At 37.0% G+C, this 19,160-nt stretch overlaps 1 protein-coding gene across 2 annotated transcripts in view; it reads right to left on the reverse strand.

Moving 5' to 3' along the window:
- Positions 1 to 19,160, reverse strand: part of LOC113231368 (nuclear pore membrane glycoprotein 210) — a 40,215-nt gene that overhangs the window by 11,048 nt on the left and 10,007 nt on the right. The window contains exons 12-24 of one of the 2 annotated variants that reach the window (XM_026465659.1): positions 18,417 to 18,545; positions 15,893 to 16,035; positions 14,565 to 14,772; positions 10,843 to 10,962; positions 8,996 to 9,193; positions 7,461 to 7,703; positions 6,957 to 7,103; positions 5,903 to 6,013; positions 5,071 to 5,260; positions 4,543 to 4,643; positions 3,085 to 3,369; positions 2,025 to 2,203; positions 1,023 to 1,162 (exon numbers count right to left, since the gene is read on the reverse strand). In XM_026465659.1, coding sequence (XP_026321444.1) covers positions 1,023 to 1,162; positions 2,025 to 2,203; positions 3,085 to 3,369; positions 4,543 to 4,643; positions 5,071 to 5,260; positions 5,903 to 6,013; positions 6,957 to 7,103; positions 7,461 to 7,703; positions 8,996 to 9,193; positions 10,843 to 10,962; positions 14,565 to 14,772; positions 15,893 to 16,035; positions 18,417 to 18,545 — 2,194 coding nt within the window. The remainder of the gene's footprint in view (positions 1 to 1,022; positions 1,163 to 2,024; positions 2,204 to 3,084; positions 3,370 to 4,542; positions 4,644 to 5,070; positions 5,261 to 5,902; positions 6,014 to 6,956; positions 7,104 to 7,460; positions 7,704 to 8,995; positions 9,194 to 10,842; positions 10,963 to 14,564; positions 14,773 to 15,892; positions 16,036 to 18,416; positions 18,546 to 19,160) is intronic. The other variant, XM_026465661.1, reaches the window with a different exon arrangement.

The raw sequence follows: 19,160 nt of genomic DNA on the forward strand, positions 1-19,160 counted from the left end.
TTGTGACGTGATTCTAATTGTTTGTGCGAAACAAACGTTTTATCTATACTATAATCACGTCACCGGATTGTGGATACACCAGCGTTATAAAAGTTATTAGTAAACTTCTTTTCAAAGCCTAGGATGATAACGTTTATCGACGTCGTTATAAAGTGCCTTAGTTATTATTTGAGGACGCCTTCAAAAGGCCATAAATATTTTATCAGTAACAACAATTAGTGGAACTATTTTACCGTAAATCCGGTCATTTCATATTAAAATAATAGTATGTGAAACAAGGACCTTAATAAATCATAGAAATATTCTGCATCATGCAGCCATGAACGGACCTCACTTAACGAATTCAGCTATGGCGAAGAAGTGTAAAAAAAAAGTATAGTGCGTCTTTTTCAAAGATGGAGTAAAATGACAGTTCATTTCGCAAAAGTGTTGCCTGCTTGCAAGCAGCTAGTGATTGCAGTCGATAAATATTCTATCAACTATCCACTGCACGTTGGTCTCGCTTATGCAATAAATAGCCGAACTTGTTTAATTTCAATCATCATCGGCTCATTATTCGTCCAATTGCTAGGCACAGGTTCTCTGCACTGTCAATTTTTGTAAGTTCATACATACATACAATGCATTTAGAACTATGTCTATTAAAAATACAAAGAGGAGACGTATTTTTAAGTTTTTCATTTTAATTCAATATAGATAATCAAATCCGCCTGTTCCTGTTAAAATGTATATGAATAAAAGTTGATTTCGGTACTATAGTAAACCAACGTCAAAATAACAAACGAAAGTGAAAACCTAATTCTTTCTAATTCGAAAACTTCGCAACATTCACAATGCAGATATTTTTGACAAAATTTTACTTTCACAATTTATAGATAAAACTACATGAATATTTCAAATTTTATGAAACTACATAACTATTTATAATTTATGGTAACCCTGCAAATGCCATTTTACTCCATCTTCAAAAAAGACTCTATACTGATTTAACCATAGCCGAATCAAGCGCAACAGTAACTTACCAACAACTCTATCAGAGCGCATATCCGTACCAGTGACCCATACTTCATCGCCAACAGTCACGCCACTAGCAACGCCTTGGAAAACCATGAACGCGCCAGTCGAGTCCAAATCGGCGAGTAAAATTTCGTTGCCGAAAGCGCTGCAAATTAATTAAGTACAGAAAGCAGGTTATGAACCTTTTCCCTCTGTATTCTGGAACTCATTTATTATAGATATATTTAAAATGTTTACTATATCCAATAAAAACATTGTTATATAATACCTAATAAAATATGAATCTTGTTTTCAATCTCATTGGTTAATTAAACAATTTATTTTTGTTATTTTGTCGTTGAATGTATTAACTAAAGTAACGGAAAACTCACGTACTTAAGGTGAATTTTTGCTCGACATATTCCGAACCAGGTCCTTAATTATTGAGCTTAAGGACCGGGAACTGGTTCGAAACATGTTGAACAAAAATTCGACTTAAATACGCGAGTTATTCATCAGTTCCTTTCGGGAACCAATGACCAAAGTGCACAAATGATGATGGTACTAACATTGCGACGGTGTTGAAATGGACATGGTACTAAAATTACCGCGGTCCTTGGGCGTCTTTTTCAAAGATTGACCTTAGTTAATACGCCTGAGTCTCACGGTAGTGTTCTATTCAAAACCGTCGAATGTATATGTAATTACTTTTTTGGACATGTGAATCTACACAAATTTGGGCCAAATATGTCTCTATACAATAGGACTAGCACGATAAGGCGCGACTTCAGCGAAAGCGATATACAGCGCGGGATACTGCTATTCTCGCGCCCTATTGTCCTAGCCCTACAGATTGTAACTTAACACGAGTCAACCAGAATCAAGATTTTTTTTAGACCAAACAGCTATATAAATAACGTTGCTGTAGATTGGTGTCTCTTAGCATAAACACACAAATAAAATTGTATTAAAAGTATAAGGTATTAAAGTCGTTATCAAAAATCAAAAAATAAAGTTTGGTGTTTTACCTGTTAGTAGCACGTCGAACATGAGCAGGAATAGGCGATATAACAGACACATTTGCATCAGGCGCGAGTAACTCCCTACCGACGTTGTTTCGCATCACTAGTCGGACGGCCGTCTCGCCCTCTTCACCGCTTGGCTCGGCTGTACAGTAATGCGGTGTTGCTACTTCTACGTGGATGACCTGTGCAGATATTGAAATTAGATTAATAAATAACAAGTCTTTTAATAAACTAAGCGTTTAGCAGTAGAAATCCTTGTAAAATAGTTCGTTCAGGAAAGTACTGGCGCCGTAACTGTTTTTGCCGCCAAGCAATAATGTGAGCATCACTGCGTTCCAACTTTGAAGGGTAAGGGTCCTCGCGAAATTACAGTGACATGGAACTTGTAAACTTTGTCTCCGGGTAACGGGCGCAGTGGCAATTCCCCTCAGATTTTTGCAATTTAAAGCTGAGTGCACTGCAACTGTCAAGAGTTGGCATGTCGCTTCCCACCAAGCGCACCACTTGTTCGTCCTATCCCTTGATATTACAAAAAGAAACGGCGAGTCGATCACGCTTTGCCCATTTGCGGACGCAAAATTGAATTTTTTGATCTCCCATATAAACTAAGTGAGGGCTTCAACAGTTTTACAAATTTTTATATATAGAAAGCTTCGATTACGCAATTAGAAGTACAAACAAAACGTCCTGATATGGAATTTTTCATTATATGTTTCACTTGTACACAAAAAAAATCATACTTTTTTCGTTACTCAATTCCAGTTTATCGATATATTTTGTAATTAGAAGTTAAGTGTAATACATAATTTTCCACTCCCATTTATTCGATAAAATTTTAATTATTCTGTGCAAAAAAATGTTATACCTAGTTTACTTCTCTGATTATTTATTATTTATTATTGTTTAGTGCATGGGTACAATATTATCTTCAATATGCTTGTACGTAATGTTTGGCCGAGCGCAATAAAAACTGTACTTATACATACGCAGTATATAATTGCGAACTTCTGTACAATCTGTTTTGCCACAAATGAAGAGTTAAGAATTACAAACAGGTACTTACAGATTCTCTATAAACGTTGTTCCTCTCATCGTTATGTTGTGCTACGATAACACCATAACCCGGGGTCAACGCCTTTATTTCACCATTAGTAGTCAATTCAAAGACTCCGTCCGTATAAGCCTTCCAGTTACTTCTAGGCAGAGTTTTCAGTCGTATAACAGAGCCAGGAGTAATAGCTATACGATCGCTGGTAGAAAGTTCTTTGGTTAATCCTTCTATTGAAGTTCGGATGTCTGATATGGCTAAGATCTCTATTGTGCTGTCCCAAGAACGCGTTTCTGCCACCTAAATTGGTAAAATCCATTAGTTAAAAAATGCTTAAAATGAAAAACACACTCATATTCTTATATTATACAGTTGTTTTATTCTTCTCAATAATATAAACAAAAATAAATTAATAAACACTTGAATATTACAGAGAAACGTCGTAAATGTAAAGACAATTTATTACCCGACAGTAAATATATGATTACTTTGCTATCAAAATGTGCCATTTACGAGGTAATGACAGTAGGTAATGAAACGAGGTAGTGAAACAAAAACTTTACATTAATGGTTATTTACACAGCTTCTGCGTACTTGGATGGCAAAAATCCACGGCAGTGGCCCGTTTACTGACTCTGTTGCGGGTTGTCTCGATCTATGATATTTGAAATAAATATTGAAAATGATAAAATATGAACAAATGTTTAAAAAGAGCAACCCCTAAAGTTTATTACTCATTCCTCTCAGAAGAATCGGCCTTATGAATGAGTGGCACAGTACGAATTCAGTGTAATTTGTTTACCTACGAAATAAAGATTAAGTTTAGTATTACATACTATAGTCTGCCTTTTTTGAAGACGGAGTAAAATGACATATGTATGGTTGCCAGTTTTCATAAAATTTTAAATAGTTATGTGGTTGTTGTCGATAATTTTATCGATAGACTGTGAAGATCAAATTTTGCCAAAAATGACTGAATTGTGAAACGCGAATAAGATTAATAACTGCCTTATTGTCTTCTTTATTCTTATTTTAACAGATGACCGACTAGTATCGAGATCAATTTTTATTCACACACATTTTAACAAGAACTGGCGAATATGATTATCTATATGGAATTAAAATGAAAAACTCAAATATATCCCCACTTTATATTTTTCATAAACATAGTTCTAAACACAGTGTATGTGTGAACTTACAAAAATTGACAATTCAAATTAACTTGGGCTCAGTAATAGGATGAATAATGGGTCGAGGATAATTCAAATGGAACAAGTTCGATTATTTATTTATTCCATAAGCGTGACCAATATTCAGTCGATAGTCGATAGAATATTTATGGACTGCAATCACTAGCCTCTGGCAAGCGGGCAACATTTTTGCGCAATGAACTGTCATTTTACTCCGTCTTCAAAAAAGACAGACTATAATTTAAATTCTATACATAATCTTAAATTTATACTTTAATCATACCTGTCCCATGTTGCGTACTCTAACGTCGATCGTAATAAGACCCGCTTTCAACGGTACCACTCTCACAGACAGACCTTCGGCTACCGATCGTTCCAACATATCTAAGAAATAATAAACAATTGTTAGGTTAAATACAGATTGACATATCCGCATACGTAAAGTATCGTATGTCGAAATTGCCAAGTTTACAGGGAAGCGTTTTAAAGTTCTCCGTTTTATTCGACAAAGCTCCTTACTCACATAGAGTGATAATCTAATAGATCATCTAACTGATAGCTAGAAATTTATAATACTCTATGTGAGTAACGAGCTTTGATGAATAACACTGAGAAATTTTAAAGTCACGTGTTATGCTTATTTCAGTAAATTCAGAACTTTAAAACGCTCCCCTGTAAACTTGACAATTTCGACATACGATACTTTACGTAGGAGAGGTCGATATATGTATATGATATGAATTAATCAAAGAGCCTTTTAAATAGGTGGAAAGCACAAAAAAACAAAATGTTAAAAAATCCTTAATCTTACCGTCAACATGTGAAGTATATAGTCTAGCAGAGGCTGGATCTCGCACGCTAAATGTGACTCTAGGTACTGGTGAAAGAGACCCCAATGACGCCGCTGTAAGCCCTATGGCTTCTATCCATACTGGACTAGGGTTGCCCACTAGCAACGTTTGAGTAGCAGCGCGAACGCGAAGCCCTGATATTGGTACTACCTGAAACATAATAGAATAGTTACACTGTAATAGTTACTTTGTCAACTTTTCTACAAACTTTGTGTGAGCCTTATCTTGTTTACATATAAATCGAAGCATATCAAAAATTGTTGCCTACAGACTTATTCCCTGAACGCTATAACTTAGGCCATTCTGAGGCGAGTGTGACTGGACATTATTTAGGTGTGCATGCTTCATTGTCGACCTCATCGGCACTTTCCATCACGTAGATTGCGGAGTCCAATACGCTAGATGCGTATTGGACTTTTTTTGTAATGACGATAGACCAATCCGAACCACATGTTTATTTGAGAATAAAACAAAATTCGGACCACATGACGTGATTATTTCAGAAAACGAATTACAATTGAAATTATTTACATGTATTGTTCATTGTACCAACTACAATTGAACTTCTATTAGGAAAACAACACTGAACAATCAGCGTTTTCTTAGCAAACACTTAGTGATTTTTGGTACTGCCAAGAGCACACCAAACTTGACACTTACAACTTTGAACCGGTCTCACTGCAAGCGACATTGAGTTCAATTTAAAACATAACTTAAGCAGCCAAACTTTGTTTAGCTAAGTTAGGCGTGCTCTTGACACTGTACATTTAAAAAAAATGTCTCAATACTTGCCTCGACTTCAGACAGTGCACTAGCCATCTCAACATTTGCAACGTCTGTAGCCACAAGCTTGATTCCCGACTTTCCTAATGATACACCGTGGACAGATCCTATTGATGAGACCTAGAATAAGGGAACAAAATATACTTAAAAATTTAATTACCAATAAATAATAAATATTTATTAAACTTAGCCTTTTCAGCCTACAAATTATAATTGTTGGCATTATAGAGAAATCTTAATTATAATCAAGTGGAAAGAACAGTGATTTGTTTGGCATTTGTCATACTCTATCGGTCTGTCAGGGAGGTGGTATTCGTATGTGAATAGTCAATTTCCAATTCTGAACTTAAATTAACTACTGTTATTATTATAGTGTGTGCGTGCGTTATTCGAACTTGAATGTTTGCAATATCTCCATTAAAACCATTAGCATGACATAGATTTATAAATAATTAATTATTGGTAATTATGTTTATGTTGGTTTCAAATCACTTACTGGTGATTATAAATTTGTTATGAACAAAATTAAACATATCCTAACCGAATTTCGGGGAAAAACATTGAAATTGTGGTAACTGTAAAACTGAGGTGAAAACCCCAAAAACATATTTTTGTTTGTTAACGTTTATGCTGTATCGAATTTGACAAGAGTATAGTTGTGTTTGACTATCACATGTTGTGGCAATTTTTAATTGAGACAACACTAGTCTATCTGTATTGTGCAAATAAACAAAATGAAAAATAAATACGATACTTGAATTAAATTCAGAATCCAAAAAATATATAAGCTGTAGCAACGATAATAGCAAGTAATCACAATCGTCATCCAATTCAAATTAGAAAAGTGAATAAAAAGTAATATATAACATAAATAAATAACGCACACTCATAGCCACACCAGGCAAACCCTGTATCACGGGTGCCATGTAGCATAAATTACACCCAAACTCACGAGAGAAATAAATGTAGGCCATACAAATATTTCTCCCAGTCCGGGAATCCAACCCGGGACCTCTGAGTGGCAAATCAGCATGGAAACTGTAAATTATGTAATGTAAAGTACCTCAACATAGTTAACTCCTGATACAGCTTTGTACTGAAGAGAAGCGAGGTGCGATGGGGGGCCTCCCTGGTGTCTCAGCTGCAAGCGCGCTCCTGGCGGGAGACGTGCTTTTTCCGGGATTATTTTTAAAGGTGGGAACACCAATATCTGCAAATTGCGACAATTGTACAGCACATTCTTAAGCAAAGTTAAATATGCTTTTAAAAAGTTATTTATAAAAAAGTTTGTGGAGAACTTGGCCGTGGGACTCTTGGATTCAAATCCTCTCGACCGATCACCGTTTAGTGAACTGCGGGGTACGGGAAACGAACCCTTTAGCACAATCTACGTCATAGGATTGCGGTATCGTATCGCGCATAGAGAATAGCACTATCTTGCGCTTCTAAGTCGCTCTCGCACAAGTCGCGCCGCCCTGTCGTGCTAGCCCTACTGGGCGTGGCAAAGACCACATATCGTTGGCTCAATTCACCTACTACCACTCTAAGAAACTATAGACATACTCACTTCAACTTCAGGGCTCCAAACACCACCAAGAGAAGCGCGAACTCGTCCGGAACCTTCTTTCAATCCGCAAATAGTACCCTCCTTGATATTGACGTTCCCTGACACACGCCATTCAGGCGACCGGGTAGCAGTCAAATATCTATGCGATACACCTTTGACTAGCGCTATAATAGGCACGCAACTACCGACGCAAACTGCGCGAGAAGTCGATACTTCTACACTTAACACTTCTTCTATGGTTACCTGTGGAGCAAAATTATTAATTTAATTGGTAATTTATTTCACAACGTTTTAGCTCAGCGGTTTGCACCTTAGGCAAGTGATGAGGGTGTACTGGGTTCGATTTCCGGTAACAATTTAGAAACAAACTTTTGTAAATCAAAAGTCACCCCTGATTACTGTTGGGTAATTTTCCGAAAAATTTCAAATAGTAGAAATTTTTCCGGAAAAAATCCCGAAAAACTGGAAAAATATAATTTGGAGGGCTCATATTCTGTTCTACGTTCAGAAGTAAATTTAGAAGTTTTATTTAGTATGATTTATAAAATAAACTTATATAGGTAAAAGTCACCCAAAGAAAAACGAGATTTAAAATGATTTCACAACAACGAAAAAAAACCTCTAACAACCACGTTACACCACCACCACTTGTTGTTGGATCCATCGTTTTTGTTTAGTAACTTCAACTTTTGACAGTGAAAAGAAAAATGTAAAGTACACATGTTTCTGATGTATATTTTTTTTTAAACGGAAACTTTTCATTGTCCCAACACTACCACTGATTGGGTATTGTGGGGATTCGCTCTGGACCTATTGGAGGGAAAAGTGTCGTTTTTATTTTGACTTTCAATTATTTTGTGAAATCTAGTTTAAAGTGGAATAGGATAGTGCTATTGTGCCTTAATCGAAGATTAAAACGCGAAATTATATGAATCTCGAACTAAAATACCCGTATCGGCCCGTTCGTTCTAAAGGAATCCCGAGTCAATCCAAGCACGCCGCCTCAAATTGCCTATCCTCTTTGTGGCGGCCATATTTACAGAAAAACTTATTTTTATGTTTTGGGCTAAAGGACTTTGTTTCCATGGCCAGAAATAAATTTTAAATTTTTTTTTTTTTAATTGGGTATTGTGATTTGTGCTCATGAAGATGATTTCGTTACTCTGGGGTATAGAGCAGGCAATTCCTCTGCAATGCAATGTCTGGCGTATTATTATCTATTATACACTTCGCCCTGGGCTTAAAAGATTATTGTTATTAGTCTTTAATTCAGTGTTTAGTCTTAAAAACTACGCGACGAGTTTTATAAAGTGACGTTTATAAAAACAAAATGCAAAAATCGCAAAGCGAAGGTTTTACACCAGAATTTTAAAAATTAGGGTAGTAGTTGAATATTGCCTACCGACTTACTAAACATAACTAAGTAAAACAAAACATTCAGTGCAGTCTTGACTGTGTTATTAGAGTATTGCACCTGCATTTACTTAGGATTTAAAGTCGCTTTATCCCGACGAACAAAATAAAACAAAACTTACCTCAATCAATTGCCGTTCGCTCACGCATAAGTCCGTGATGATAAGGTCGTAATTACCAGGCGCGGGTACGCTCATGCCCAACGAGCCATCTTGGACAAAACCACTTACGCCCGCCGGTGTCTCTACGCTGTAACGACCACTTCCGCCCGTCACTGTCGCGATGTTTGACGCTGTTTCAGCTTCCCAAGCTATGTTTACCTAGTTACACCAAATAGATTTATATATAAAGGTCCATGTCGTACAAGCGATCCTGCTGCGTATGCGTTGGACGAACAGTATCGGCCCAAACTCGCCTGAGCATTTCAATACATTATTCAATATTGGCAGAGTTGTTTATGTTTTACAAATTATTTTTAGTTTAGTGTTATATACTTTTAAAATGGTATACGTATTATATTAAAATAATAATTATCTCTCAGACATATTATTGGCATCTGACTGGAGCAGTGGCTCGCTGACGGCGACGAATAATTAAAAGCATTGTCAGCGGGTCGCCAAAGCGTTGTTTCTATCTATCTACTCATCTACGTAATATATCATAAGCTCCAAAAACAGCTGCATTTTTTTACAAATCATTTATTTTCATGTAGGTCTATACTAAGCAGTTAAGTTATAAAGGATGAAAAATAATGACGAAAAAATAGTGACGGGACGAACAAGTCGTGCGCCTGATGGTAAGCTACACGCCTGTCCATAACAGTTGAAGTGCATTCAGAGCGTTAAATCGCAAAGATCTGAGGGGCACTGCCACTGCGCCCGTCACCCTGAGACATAATTTGACAAGTCCCATATGCCTGTAATTTCACCAGGACTCTCACCCTTCAAAACCGGAGCACAGTAATCTGACGTTACTGCTTGGCGGTAATTGCAATAAAGTAAGAGTCGCAGCTATTATGTATATTTTAGTGCTTTCAATAGATTAAAGCGTTCTCAAAATATTAATAATTCGGTTTAATATTGTTTACATAAGAGGGATCGATATATTATTTTATTATATATCTACTTACATGGTATCGTAAATGTTCAGTCGCTCGTTAACACATATCGTGTACATAAGCTTCATTGGCTTGCCGTTTTTCAATAATTTTATTTACAAAAATCTTACGAAATAAATAAAATATCCTTTAAGCGCAAATCTTACAAGTTGTGGCGTAAAGAGGCTGAACCACGCGGCTTTGGTGACTGTATTATGGCGCTTGTAGTTGTTAGTAATTAACAAATTACCTGTGCTATTCTCCCCAAAATGATACCAAACTATTCACGCGTTCTTTCTTTCACGACGACAGCGGCATAAATCTACGGGTAACATTAGTATGGAGGGACGGACAATGACACAAAGTTTTGTTCGTTACACCTTGATAGCACTTTTTAACCAATGTCAAATAAGGAGCAGGTTCTCAATTCGACTGTATTTTCTTATGTATATGTTACGCGATTGTTTCGACATTCGTGAAGCGATTTCGACAAGGGATTACCTCAATAGTGATCCTATTCAAATTTGAAAAAAATATTCCACCTCTAAGGGTGGTAAATTAGAGGACGAATCCGCTTTACTGGATTTCACCCACTTTCCGTTAACCGATTTCAATAAAACAATACATGTACAATAAATGTAATTCCACAAACTTTAGAGGTTCGTATTTTTTAATAAAAAAGGTACAATTATAGAAAACCATAGAGGAAGTCCTAAAAGAACATGAATTTATTTTACACAAAGTTGGTTTTTCGCGACAGTGTCAACACCGACGACACAACACAGGCAATTTCGTTCCAGTCAGTACGCAAAGCATTTGATATCATTATAGATTGAATAACACAGACAGAATATCGAACACTAGTAAACATACCTTCAAAGGTTCAACGCGTAGTGGGGCGACTACTTTAGCTTGAATGCTAGCTGTCGCATCAGGTATACTGGCTATCAACGCTCCACTCCATCCGATCGCTTGTTCACTTGCCATGACAATCTGCAATCAAACAGCAAAAACATTAAATTTACCCATGACTAAACCTTACTTTAGCAAACATAACAAATTTTTTCGGGTCTAAATCAGAAATAAACATTTGTTTTTACAAAGAAATACAAAAAGTATGTAGTATCCTGGTAAAATGTAACAAATGACATCTAGGCTCGCCTGGCGCATCGTGTTTAAGAGGCGGGCAATCGTTTCCCCTTTGGATAGCTAAACGTATTCTTTGTTGGAAGTAGCGGCCAGCGTGGCATTCCCCCTCAGTAGCAAATACTTCAGCTGGCCACAGGAGGCTTTAATGAGGCAAACTGAAAGGTTTTTAGCAAAGAGTTTCACCCGTCAAACCATATTGAAAGAAAAACTTTACACTCACACACACAACACTCACACAAGTCAAAGAATCATTTATTTCATAGATAAAATAAATTATACACTTGAAAACGTCGTATTTTAAGTTAGTGCTCGTTCACTAAGCTGACTTCCCTGAGAAGATCGAGCAAGAAAGTTTAGGGATTGTTCTTTTCAAATAAACTTAAATGCTATGGAATACACTTTGAATCAAATTTGTGTGGAATCCACGTCGTTTTTCCAAACATGTCTTCAATTTTGTAATATGATTTTTTAATGAAAATACTTTTAATGTAAGATTTAAACTAAGGAAGTGATTGTCACTAGTATCAGGTTTCTTACCACGGCATGACTTCTTTTTATTTTCATATTTCGGAACGGTTGCACGCTCCATGGTCACGGGTTGACTGGACGGCGGCAGATGACAGCTTTATGAGCAGATATATCTGTCTACCCTCTTGCGCTGTCGACGACTACCTTCATCGCGATTTGTTGTGGCGTTACTATTGTCACTCACTTTTTTCACACAAACCAAACTCACTGTATCCATACGCGAAACTGAACTCGAGGTGTTTTTGTTTTTATTACTGCACGCACTAAGGACCGGATTCCATGCACTGGAAAGTTTAAAACCATCATCACGGTTAAATGTTTTGTACTTCGTGATCTCGATGGCTTCTCGTACCAACCGTGGTATGTAGTGACGTTCTGTCGAGAGTACCTGGGGGCTATGCAACTCGATCCAGTGGTTAGTGTCAGTCTGTGTGAGATGTTGTGCTATAGCCGACTTCTGTGCATCATTGTTTTTTACTGCCCGGATGTGTTCCTTCATACGATCGACAATTGTTCGTTTAGTCTGACCGATATACGAGCTCCCACAACTGCAGTTCACTTTATAGACACCCGGTGTTTGTAAAGGACGGTGGTCTTTTGGTGAACGTAACATTTTTCCTATTTTGGTTAAGGGGGTGAAAACAGTTTTTATGGAAAACTTCCTTAGCGACCTGGCTATTTTATCTGTCACCCCTTGTACATAGACCAGAAAAACTGGTAGTCTCTGTACGGTATAATGGCCAATACTACCTTCAGATTGATAGTGTAGCGATGGGCAGTCCCGTTGCTCCCTTTGTTGCCAACATTTGGATGGAATACTATGAACACGCCGCCATTCTGTCAGCACCATCAACAATAAAATTATGGAAGAGGTATGTTGATGACGTGTTTTGCATAATGGAAGGAAAGGAGCAACATATACAAAATTAATTAGCACGTCTTAATAACACCCATAACAAAATGAAATTCACTTGTGAAATTGAGAAAAATCGCGCGCTTGCATTTTTGGATATATGTTAAGACGGTTTTGCGACAGAATGGATACAAAATAAAAACATTTAAACCAATACACAAAAGGAAGAAGCAAATTGACGTACAGAGACTACCAGTTTTTCTGCCCTATGTACAAGGGGTGACAGATAAAATAGCCAGGTCGCTAAGGAAGTTTTCCATAAAAACTGTTTTCACCCCCTTAACCAAAATAGGAAAAATGTTACGTTCACCAAAAGACCACCTTCCTTTACAAACACCGGGTGTCTATAAAGTGAACTGCAGCTGTGGGAGCTCGTATATCGGTCAGACTAAACGAACAATTGTCGATCGTATGAAGAAACACATCCGAGCAGTAAAAAACAATGATGCACAGAAGTCGGCTATAGCACAACATCTCACACAGACTGACACTAACCACTGGATCGAGTTGCATAGCCCCCAGGTACTCTCGACAGAACGTCACTACATACCACGGTTGGTACGAGAAGCCATCGAGATCACGAAGTACATAACCTTTAACCGTGATGATGGTTTTAAACTGTCCAGTGCATGGAATCCGGTCCTTAGTGCGTGCAGTAATAAAAACAAAAACACCTCGAGTTCAGTTTCGCGTGTGGATATAGTGAGTGTGGTTTGTGTGAAAAAAGTGAGTGACAATGGTAACGCCACAACAAATCGCGATGAAGGTAGTCGTCGACAGCGCAAGAGGGTAGACAGATATGTCTGCTCATAAAGCTGTCATCTGCCGCTCCAGTCAACCCGTGACCATGGAGCGTGCAACCGTTCCGAAATATCGGGAAAATAAAAAGAAGTCATACCGTGGTAAGAAACCTGATACTAGTGATAATCATTTAGTGAATAACCACGAAAGTCTTAAAATCTATATAAGGAAGTGATAATTTTAATACATGCTCCGGAATCTTGTAAAAACGTATACTGTTCCCCTAAAAGAATCGTTTACCTTAGTTAAACGAAATCGTGGTACCATGGGTTTGGACTTAGTTCTAAGGTTAATTTTATGGCTATCTTCTTTCTTAATGAAATTATGTATATTTTTACGGGCATACAAAATGTTTTTAAAAATACATAATGATAAAAATATATGTGAAAAAACGTTTCTATGAGAGAAACCCGAGAACCTAAACGGTACACAGAACGAATCGCTCGTTCTTACAACACAAATATGGTTTGTATATCTGTTGTAAGTTTAGTTTCTGCGTCTTCTATGTCAAAAATCTAAGGTAGTGACCCGTTCAGCTCTTGCAAGTTGTCTCGATCTATAATACATACATATGAAATAAATATCGTAAATGATAAATCTGTTCAAATGTTTGTTTTCAAAAAGCATCTCCTAGAGTTTCTTACTCATTATTTTCAGACAAATCTGCCTTACTATTGAGTAATAGAGTTTAATCGATTTGATGATTACAAGTGTAATTTGTTTCCCGAGAATTGAACCCGGGGCCTCTGCGTGCAAGACCCGCATGGTAACCGTTCGACCGTGGAGGCAGTATTGGAAGAAATGGAAATCATTTTCGGTAAGTGTAATGCTAAGCTGAGTATTGTAGCATCTTCCAAACACTATTTTTTAGAACTCTATATTCTAGCAAACGACCACGCGGCTGACTAAAGGGTCGATGAAGAGACGAGCTAGACGCGCCCCTAACAGACTGGTCCTCAGTGGCGCAAAACAGAAAGGTGTGGAGAGGGAGGTCTTTGCCCAGCAGTGGGACAGTATAAGCTTTTAACAACAATAAAATATTCTAGCAGCTGACTACTGAATAATATCACTACTGAAATACTTTCACGTCAGACTATTATGACGTGAAAGTATTTCAGTAGTGATATGCAAACAAGCAAGTAGCCTTTGTCAAACAAATGACAAATGAAAGAAAATTGAAATCCTTTTAATGTGTAAAACTTACCTGGTAATACTTAAAAGGCACAGGTACAGGGTCATAGTCCGGATGACTTTCAACAAGTAACCTGTCAATAGCTTTATAATCAATGCCAATATGATGAGGCTTTACGTCCCAAGTGACTTTGGGCCCACGCTCGTCGAGTAATTCTCTGCCAATCGCATCTAGTAGAGCCACTTTGACTGTCACTTCGTGACCAGGGCGGAGCCATACTCTGTAGAAAAATAAACATTATAAATACTTACATATTTAGTGAAATTATTATGTATTCTATACTGTGAATGTTAACTTAAATTATTATTTCATAATTTAACGAAATATTAACTTTATAATTAAACTGTTAGGGACAAACCAAAAACTTGGTGAAATTACAGGCACATGGAACTTGTCAACTTATGTATCAGGGTAACGGGCGCAGTGATAGTTCCCCTCAGATCTTTGCGATTTAAAGCTCTGAGTGGCACTTCAACTGTTATAGACAGGCATGTAACTTACCATCAGGAGCACGACTTCTTCGTCCCGTTACTTAATATTAAAAAAAAACACTTATCAACGCAGAATCGCCTTTAATTAAGACGGTCAGAAAAAGCTTTATGTCCATGAACGTAAGAGCTAAAAAGACGTTATGCGTTTCGGATCGGTTCGTACGAACGTGGTTCAACACAGGTCGGCAACGAATCTGCTTACTGCGAACTTCCGATCGCGTCCGGCTACAGCTGGTCCTAGTCTACAAAACAATTGGCGCATCGGCGCCTGTACGTCTGCGTCCGCGGTGAATCGGCTTAATGCGACAAGTGTAGTTAAAACATGATCGCCTTAAGCCGATTTCGTATCGATAAGTGTGGTTTATCCCTTAGGGTAACCTTTTGATTGCCTTAGCTCGTTCACATTAGAGTAAAAAGAAACGCGCACTTTACAATATGTAGTGCTTATAATAACACCAATAAGTAGTTGTATGAAATCAATCGATATTTGATAATAAGTTATAAACTTACTACATAGTTAGTTAGCTATTAAATCGACTCATCCGAAGAACAAAGTGCGATGTGATTATACAGCGAAAAGAGGTTCGTTAAATCTCGTTATTCAAAAGGCTATATAAAGGCGTTTTCAGATTTTTTATGTAATTATTAGTTCGCTTCGGACACATAAAATCGAACTAAAGTCGATCTTTGACTGTGGATATCCACAGTCAAAGATCGAACTACAGTCGATCTTTGACTGTGGATATCCGCAGTCAAGAACAACAAACGAAATGTACAATGTCCCGAGAATAAACAGCATCTTGCACATAGGTCTTTATTCTACAGACGAGTCGAAATATTTTTCCTTACTTGGGTCCTTCAGAGCAATTTCCAGGAGTTTCAGATGGTTCCAATCTTATTCTGGACACGTGAGGTGCGCAAGCAATTTCAAAGTCCACTGACTCAGTCTCGTCTTCTGTGTGAGATACCAATTCGAGGCGGGAATCGCCTTTCTGTAAATAAAATTAGCTATGTTAACTAACTATAAAGGTGTTATTAAAAAGTAAGCAAATATAGAAAAATCTTTTGCACCTCCTTAAAATTTAAATCCGTCAGCACGCGTTTTGTATGGTGAAACAACATTTTTGGCACAAATTTAAAATATTTTTTATAATTTTATTGTTTTACTTATGTTATTGATTATCATGAGTACGACCACCAGCTGAAATTCGATTGGAAGTTTTTGTTACACCTGTATAAAATTAGCAACGTAAACTAAATCGACAAATTATGCTGACAATCTCTTTAACCGATCAATACAAACATGTATGCCAAAAGCCAATAAATCGCCCACCAATCAATTCAAACATTTACGCCTAAAGCCAATAAACACCCAATATTTTGGGATAAAAAGTTTTACATTACTTTTTTACATTACTGTAATAGATGGTAGTTTGTACTATAAAGGGTCGTTCAATCAGTGTGCATTCTCAAATGTCCTATTTGAGCATCGCCAAGTACCGGGCGGAATACACACACATAGTAACTCTCAATCTTCAGCAACACCAAGAAGACACTGACGTTTTCCATTCAAAGATACTTGTCAGTGACAATAGTGATGTTGCAAACGAGAACTCGTTGAGTGTTCCCCGCTGCGTCCAAGATTTATTATTGCTATTATTAAGTTATTATAGTATTACTAAGTCGCTTCTTATTTTCAAAACCGAATTGCGTCCTAGTTTGCAACGTGTATATATTTATTAGTAAGTATAACTTTGTTTAGGTATATGTATTTATACATATATTTATGTAGGTATAATATATCGTTATTTATTTATTAAGTATTTCATAAATTATAATAGAAGTTATATATTATTCAATTAATTTTTATTTGTAAATTGGCACATTACTTCTCCCACTCCGATTAGCTTTCCTCTACTTTAAAGGTTGTCTGGAAGAGATCGATCTTAGCGATAAGACCACCTTTGCCCACATTAGTTTTAAGTTGTTCATGTACTGTTCTTGTTCTTGTGTGCGAGCAATACAATGTATATCTATCTATCTATCTATTATTATTATCGAATCCAGTTTATTTCGTTGTTGTATTGCTTGGGGTGCACGAAAATTACCTCCCCGTGAGACGTACTACTCATATTCCCTGTACGTCTATCGCACCCTGGGCAACAATCGGCAAGCACCTTACGCCGATTGGCAAATCCTTTCACCACGATGGCAAACATGTCCCATAATTCTGGGGTGCAAGTATAAGCTATCGATACGAGAAGAAGATACATATAGGAAATGAAACTTTTTCCCAGATTTTCAAATAAATCAACGTTTCGGGCCCCTTACAGGTCCCATGGTCACGGTTGACTATAGTCAAATACTGTATATAGGAAAGTAAACAGTAATCGTAAATACTGTACTTTTTTTATTAATTTTGTTCAGTTGCTATTACTTCTTTATATTACTTTCTATGTTTACTATCTCTAATATTTCGATTGAAGGATTTGTATCTACGGTCATGAAATAAATTTAAAAAAACTGACGTTCTTGGAGACACTTCAGTGGCAGGAACATGACTCTGTACAACGCAAAATAGGTGCTACAATTTAAAAGTTAAATTGTACATAGAGATTTTTTATTTATTTACAATGACATTTTTACAAATAGAGATAAGGTTCTACCAAACTTCATAAAAGTTTACCGGGAGAGATAAACATTTTAGACACATGATGTAAAAAATTCGTATTTTTCTTTTTTTTTTTTGTTAACAAGACCTGTAACACTTGGGTGTTATTGTCGGCCTTGTGATGTGAATCCTTGTGGATTATTCTATTCTCTCGTGTCGCCTCGCAGAGAGAAGCAAGACCTCACATATGAGTGCAGAATTTTAACCCTCTTCGGCAACGGATCACTCATCACAACATCTAACTCTTATTAGCAGTAGAGCTCCTTGTGAAAGCGTTCGTCCAGGGTAGTATTTCCACCTTACGTATTTCTGCCGCCAAGCAGTAATGTTAGTATTACTGTGTTCCGGTTTTGAAGGGTGCAGGTGAAATTACAGGCACATGGGACTAGTCAACTTGTCTCCGGGATAGCCACGTAATGGCCACATTTCATTAAATGTAGCATATCTTCAAGTTTGTTTACATAGTGAATTGTTAACATAGTGGAGATTCCGTTCTTTTTATACGATGATAGAACTTATTTAAGGGAAGGTGGCCAATGCATTTCAAGAAAGTGCGCCGTCCACAAATCCGTAATTTGGTTTCATCTGGACATCTAATGTAACAACAGTGTATTATCCATGTGCTGTCGTTACAAGATAATTAACGTTAACACAATGTGTATCTGGATGAACCCTGTTCGTTTTATAGAAATGTTTCCATACCTTGCGGCATTTTAGTGTGAACAATTGGGCATCAGGGTACCGATGCGGTGGTGGGCCATCACGAATGACAATGTCAGCCACACGTGGTTCGCTTGAAGTACCCGTTAGCGCTTCTCCTTCCGATATCACCTGAAACAAATATATGTATAACGGTGCGTTATTAAAATAGTTGATTACTGATTACAAAAATATAGAATAGTTGGTTTATTCGTTAAATCAATGACTGTAGTTATTATTATTTTAGAGCGGGTAACACCGGCTGGAGTTGTAAGTGTCAGTTTTTCGGCGGGGAAGAAGGAGTATGACAGGTCGCCGGTTGTGATGTGCACTTACAAGGCCATTGACTGTAAATTTAACTATTTTGACGTTATTATTCACCGTGGGCTTAACGAATTGATAACGAAGAACGTATAGACTAATTATCAAATAATTCCAGACACAAATAGTGTCGAGGGAGTTTCCCTCCACGTCTCCCCTTTACGTCTTATTATGACATTTATATATATTTACAAAATCCCGACATATACAAAATAATGACAGGTGTAAATGTCAGAGGTTAGCGCGATGAACATCAAATAATAGATGATAGATAAGAGTAACACTACAGAGCTCTTAGATTTTCGCGATTGCTACACATTTGATATGAAATTATAATCGCGTATATTTATTTTCTCAAACATACTTTTTGTAAAAACAAATGTGAAGCGAAGACATAAAGGTAATGAATTCAATGTAATAAAAAGA

This window comes from Hyposmocoma kahamanoa, unplaced genomic scaffold, assembly GCF_003589595.1.
Source record: "Hyposmocoma kahamanoa isolate Upper Pololo Valley unplaced genomic scaffold, ASM358959v1 65, whole genome shotgun sequence".
NCBI lineage: Eukaryota > Metazoa > Arthropoda > Insecta > Lepidoptera > Cosmopterigidae > Hyposmocoma > Hyposmocoma kahamanoa.